This window comes from Grus americana, chromosome Z, assembly GCF_028858705.1.
Source record: "Grus americana isolate bGruAme1 chromosome Z, bGruAme1.mat, whole genome shotgun sequence".
Classification (NCBI taxonomy): Eukaryota; Metazoa; Chordata; class Aves; order Gruiformes; family Gruidae; genus Grus; species Grus americana.
Window position 1 is genome coordinate 57,077,937 of NC_072891.1, and position 6,000 is coordinate 57,083,936.

Consider the following 6,000-nt stretch of genomic DNA (forward strand, 5'->3'; position numbering starts at 1 on the left):
CTTCTTTACTGATACCCGTGACATAATGATAACTACAGTAGTGCATGCTGATGTCCAAGCATAGGGACCTACTGCATCAGAACTGTACAAACACAGAAGGGTGATTGAAATCCTCGTCCTGAATTGTTTAGAGTACACAGGCTGACACTGAACAGAGAAAAGGAAAACACAAAAGCAGAATGATGATGTTGGCAAATACACTGGTTCTACCACTTACGTTTTAGAAGGGGAAGGCTAGCAAGGAAAGAAAAAATTCAAGGTAAATACTGGTGAAATGGAAAAACAGGAAAGTGCAAGAGCTTAAGGCAGAAAAAAGGTGAAGACAAGGAAGTGTGGAAGAATACTAAAGTGCCAAGACTGGGGATGCAGACATACTCCAGGTCAGAAACAGACATGCCGGAGACGTGGTTTTGTTACAATTAAGTGGTGTGTGGATGTTCCCATTTTAAATTCCATCTTAAAATGCTGTTCCTCAGATTTTTCAATGGGAATGAACAAGGCCTAGTAAAACTATTTTGAATGAATGAGTCGCATGTTAAAAACAGAGGTTTTTCAACATGAAGTCCACCCACAAGATATCACATCCTTATATTGGGAAAAACTTACTGAGACATTTCATCTTGGGTCTTAATCTGAATCTAAGCATTTAGTTTCTGGAAGCCATCAATCTGTGAGTACCTCTGAGATCCCAGTGTCCTCTGGGAGAGGCAGCCCTGCTTGGGAGGAGACATCAAGGGTACGCAAGAGACCAAGAAGCACCCTGTTGGGCTGAGACAGATTCATGATGGGATTAGTGCTAACCTCAAACACAAAGTTTGGAAACCAAACATTTCACCTTAGGAACACCAAACCAAAATGTTCTGATAGTTCCAAGGGGAATTTTTTTTTAATTTTCCGCTAAAGACTCTAATTTCAAGATGGAAGCAAGTACCAAGATACCAGAATTTTTAACATAAGAATCCCATTTTGAGAGTTTACCCAGGAGAGCTGTGGCAGAGTCATGCTGGTCTTCAGGGAGAAACATCTCCTCCCTCCCTCAAAACCCCAACAAAATCACAACAACTGAGATTGCCATCAGGCCAGTGAGAATTTTACATTAAACAATTGCTCTCGGCCAGCCTGGGCCGTTCAGCTGAATTAAGTCAAAGGCTCAAAATAGGCATGTGTTTAAGAGCTTTGCTGGCTTTGTTGCTGCAGTGAAAAAAAAAGGAAATTGGAGAGGCATCAATCTAGAATGGAAAATATCATCAATATCTCCAAGACACAAAATATAATTGGAATTAATAATTAATTCTGGTCTGTGGTGCTTTGCATGAAGCTTAACTGAGAGCAAAGTGAGAGATACTAGCTCTTTTTCCCTTCCTGTTATTTTATATTCATGTGAAAACAGGTTCAGTAATCAGAAGAGAGATATTAAACACTGTGCTGTGGAAAGGAGTGTAAGGGAACTGAGGAATAACTACAGCACAGCACCAAGTGGACTGACACAGCAAAGATGACTATATGTAATGCGAGAATTCCTTGATAAGAATTCTACTTTGTATTATCACTTTGGTAATTTTCAGTACTTTGATTTTGTGACATGCCTTCCTGCACAGTGTCATTAATATTTTTCCTCCCGTTAAGACTGTGGCTTTAAGCAGCAGCAGTATTTCCTCCTTCCAGCTTCCAGAAGGAAAGGAAGACACCCCCCTCAGCAGTAGAAATCTGCTATGCCTACCTTTGTAATCCTCTCACATATTTTTCCTTGGTCTATAATGTATGTTATTTTAAACAAAGGATGCTCACAATGGCTCTTCTGGGCTTGCTCTAGCTAGCTGTAGTCATCTTTAGGGTAATTTTTTATTTGATCCATGATGGTCTGAGGATGAATCTATTCAGATGGTTGGCAAAAACAACCCCTCCAAAATTTGTATCAAGGGACCCAAAGAAAAAAAACTAATTGCAAAGAACAAGCTATGCAGATGCTAGCTGTGTTTTCAAATGTAGATAAAGTTTCTAATACAAACTCTTTCAGAGATGTGTAGTATCTACTGCAGAGAAGGAACAAGTAACTCTATACAAATTCAGAAGGTGTTGGAAGAGAGAGAGAAAACATATGTTGATTTTCCTTTTAGATAAGCTGCATGTTTCAGCAGCAACATGCCAGATTTCCTCTCTTCATTGCCGTCTTCATTGTTTTTTCCTTCTCTCCTACTTTTCCTTCTCATGTTCTCCAATACAGCCCTGCAGGTTGTGAACATACACATTACAACTAGTGTTATGGGAGTCAGCTGAGGCACCAGAAACTGTGTAGGCACGTTAATACAGAAGATAAATTAGCACGTGTGAAGACCATGGTAAAAGCACAGCCAGTACCTGAGCTTGCCCTTCTCTATCTAGTGCCGCAGCGAGAGGTCTGGCGAAACAGGACTGCCTTTTTTCTGTCCATAAGGCACTACTTCATCCACATGTCACACTGGCCCCCAGATGTGGGGAAGAGCAACTGAGCAAGCTAGAAAATTGTCTCCCTGATTTCCTCCTTATTTTCTGTTTTCTCCTCCTCTCTCTCACACAGCCAGGGCTGCCCCCCACAACAGCGTCATGCTAGGCAGTGATACTTTTTTGGCAAGACTCTGCCAGAGACCCATGTTATATAGCTCTTGTTATCTCTTTAATCTTCAACCGCATATGAAACATTTGAAGCTAATCCAACTCCAGTAGTGTCAAAGGAAGATGCAAAATAAACAGCGTTCATCTCTACTGTACAGCCATTGCAGACACACAGACTAGTCTTGGGCAGGGTCCTGAAGGTTAGCATCTACAGCTAACCAGTGGTGGAAGGAGGAATTTTAGATGAAAATTTGCAGCTACAACACAGAATGTGCTATCATACCTGCATTAATTAGCTGTGCTATCTTTGGAGGACCTCTCTTGGGTACTGTAATACCCATTGCCCTATGCCATTTCAACATGCTCCTAAAGTCTTAACTATCTCCTCACACAGAGGTGGTGTTACTTCACCCTGGCTGCTTTGATGCATGCTCTACAGCAAGGTTCATCCAAGGGGGAAAAACAGTGGGAACCATCTTACAAGCTACATACCACAGGAAAGCCACAACGGCCATCAGCACGCCATGGGATAGCAGAGGAAGCCCACCTTCCCAACCCTACACAGGGCTGAGGAGTTCAGATGGGACCCAAAGCATTTTCTCATCTTTCTGCAGAAAGCCATGGCAGGGTAAGGCAGAAAGCCCCACCAGAATCTGACTGTTGCATGACAGGGAAATTCAGGAAAGTAGAAGAAACCAGGGTATTGTTATTGCATCACAGCTCAGAGAGGATAAAGAACTTTCCCAATGCAAGTCCAAAGACACTTTGAGGAGCCCCCGACAGTGTTTCATCCTCATGCAAAGAAAAGAATGCTTTGCCAGTATGTATGCCACAAGGAACTGTAATTATCCTGATGCATTTTAATAAGCATTATATGCAAAATTGTATTTTGATAGACCAAAATAGCTCTCATCCTAATTAGAGACAATTGAAGTAGTAGATATTACTCACCCATTTAGACCTCCAGCCCGTGAGCCACTAGGCAGTTTGAAACATGCTTCAACTCCTGCTCTGGATGGAGCCTGTCTTTAATGGCCTGTGAAGACCACATAGAAGTTACGGGCTTCATACAGAATTTACTTATGAAATGCTGTGGCCTATAATAAGCAAGAGATCAGAACAGATAATAGACAAGGTCCCTTCTGGCTTCCAGACCGGGCAACCAGCTAATCCATATGTTCCCAGATGAGTCTATTATCCAAGTAAGCCTGTAACTACTGCACACAAATGCTCCATCATCTGGAAGTTTCAAACCAGACATTGTACACCCCGAGATACTTTCACAATAGTCATTAGCATGGAAAGACAAGTTGAAGTTGGCTGCTGCATCAGCCTAACAGACAGCAACAGATTAAGCCATTAGCAATTAATTAAAGGTTGATGACATTTAAAACCCTAAAGAACATACATCACAGACTATTTATAATTGGCAAATACACTTACATAAAGCAAGCCATAATCCTGCTAGTTGTTGTCTACCGCTGCTCTCCACCTTATCTTCCTCCCTTTACAAACCATGGGCACCATAGGAGGTTTACCTACAGGACTGCTCTGCTCGGGATCAGCACCAGACAGTTTCCAACACTGTGCACTGGCAGCCTGCTCTGAAGCCCACAGACATGAGTCATCATCAGTGAGAGTTTTTCTGTTTATTTCAATGGGCATTGAATGAGCTGTAAATATCCTTGACAAACTCAGTCATTTGTAATAGATAAATATCCTCTGCTTTCACTGGTTGCATGACTTTGACTGTACAGAACAATCTAGCCATTTCAGAGTTGAAACAGTGCTCAGCATACCTCCTGCACATGCTTTCAGCAGGCCATGTCCAAAGACAAGCGCAACACCAGGTTACAATTAAGTTCAAAAATTTGTTGACATTGAAAGTTAAACTGCTCTGACATATATGGGCATTATTACTGAGCAGTTTCATAATCCCTTATATCTGCAAAGAGCCTTATGATCCCTGGCTATTAAAAGGGGGGGGGGGGGAAGGCAAAAGTGTATGAAACTCCAAGGCTGAATCTCAGAAATGGCTACGGTTTGTCATAACCTCTGTAACAGAAAGAAACCTGTGCTTCTCATCATCCCGTTCCCCTCCCCGAAAGTCCCGAAGGTAATTCTGGCTGAGAGAGTCTTCAGCTACGTCACTTTAACCTGTTTTAGTGTTGGTACTGGGTTTTGATTTTTTTCTTGATGATAGAGTTAAAATTAAACCTCAGCTATTCTACCAAAAAAAATAAAAGTGTAGTAATTCATCTCTGTATAGGTAATGCTGTCCTCCCAGAGCCAGGCATTTTTATTTGCATGTATCCAAATATATTTTACTTAATTTACCCAGACCCTCAACTGTTCTTCCAAAACACAAACTAAGCAGCCAAACAACAGAAAAGCCACGACCAGAAGCCACCAACCCCCGAGTGACCCACGTACCGTGCCTTCGGTTCGGCTGGCGCCAGAGAACTTCGCTGCCATCAATCCACGCGCGGGCAGACGCTCACGCTCCTCCTCGCGGGGACGGGACGCGTCCTTTCCTCCTGCTGCTGCTTTCCTTGGGGCAGACGCGGTTTATTTCCACAGACGGGCTGTAAAGCAGCGGCGGGGACGGGCGCTAAAGCGACCGCTCGCGGAGTTCAGGGACACAGCCGGGCTCTCGAGGCGGCAGTGACTCCCCCTCGGGAAATCAGCGACACGCGTGGGTACGCAGATGGCCGCCGCCCCACGGAGGCGCAGCAGATCCGTGGGCAGAAACGCGGAAGTCGGCGCCGCCGGGGACCCAGCGGCGGCACCGCCGCGCGCGCGCTGCGGACAGGCAGGAACACCGCGCGCCGCCACCCGCCCCACGGTCTCGCCGCCACCGTCCAGCACTGCCGCGCCTCCCACACACGGAAGGCCACGCGGCCCGAGCCTCCCTCCCGGGGGGGCCGGGCTGCTTCCTCCCGCCGCCGTTACTTGCCGCGGCTACCTGCAAACACGCGACGTGCTTCCCGGGCAGCCGGAGCCCCCGAGCGGCACCTGCTCGCCCCGCCCCGGGCAGCCCCGTGCTCCCTCGCTGGCTCACCGTCCGCCGCGCAGCCCAAAGCCGGGCGGGCGGCGGAGCGCGGCATCGCCGACCGCCTCTCACAACTCATTGACCCGCGCGGCGGAGGCGGCGCGGTCCCAGTCCCGCCTCCGCCAGGCAGCGCCGCTGCCCGCACGGCCCGGCCCGGCCGTGGTTGGCGGAACCCGTAGGGCAGCAGCGAGACAAAGGCCCGAGGCCCAACGGCCCCTACGGGTGGTTTCCTCGCCGCGGCTTCCCCTGCCCTACGGTCAGCACCTGCGCCAGCGTTAGACGGGGGCTCGCCCCAAGCCTAGCGCCAGGCTGGGCGGGAGCCGCCAGGGAGTGAAAGCCGTCTGTAAGTCTTGGTG

At 47.0% G+C, this 6,000-nt stretch overlaps 1 protein-coding gene across 4 annotated transcripts in view; it reads right to left on the reverse strand.

Moving 5' to 3' along the window:
• Window positions 1–5,728, reverse strand: part of MARCHF3 (membrane associated ring-CH-type finger 3) — a 91,589-nt gene extending 85,861 nt beyond the window's left edge. For 3 of the 4 annotated variants that reach the window (XM_054810642.1, XM_054810637.1, XM_054810636.1), the window contains exons 1-3: window positions 5,558–5,728; window positions 5,026–5,177; window positions 3,544–3,628 (exon numbers count right to left, since the gene is read on the reverse strand). In XM_054810642.1, coding sequence (XP_054666617.1) covers window positions 3,544–3,547 — 4 coding nt within the window. In that variant the 5' untranslated portion in view covers window positions 3,548–3,628; window positions 5,026–5,177; window positions 5,558–5,728. The remainder of the gene's footprint in view (window positions 1–3,543; window positions 3,629–5,025; window positions 5,178–5,557) is intronic. The other variant, XM_054810638.1, reaches the window with a different exon arrangement.
• Window positions 5,729–6,000: the final 272 nt, after the last annotated feature.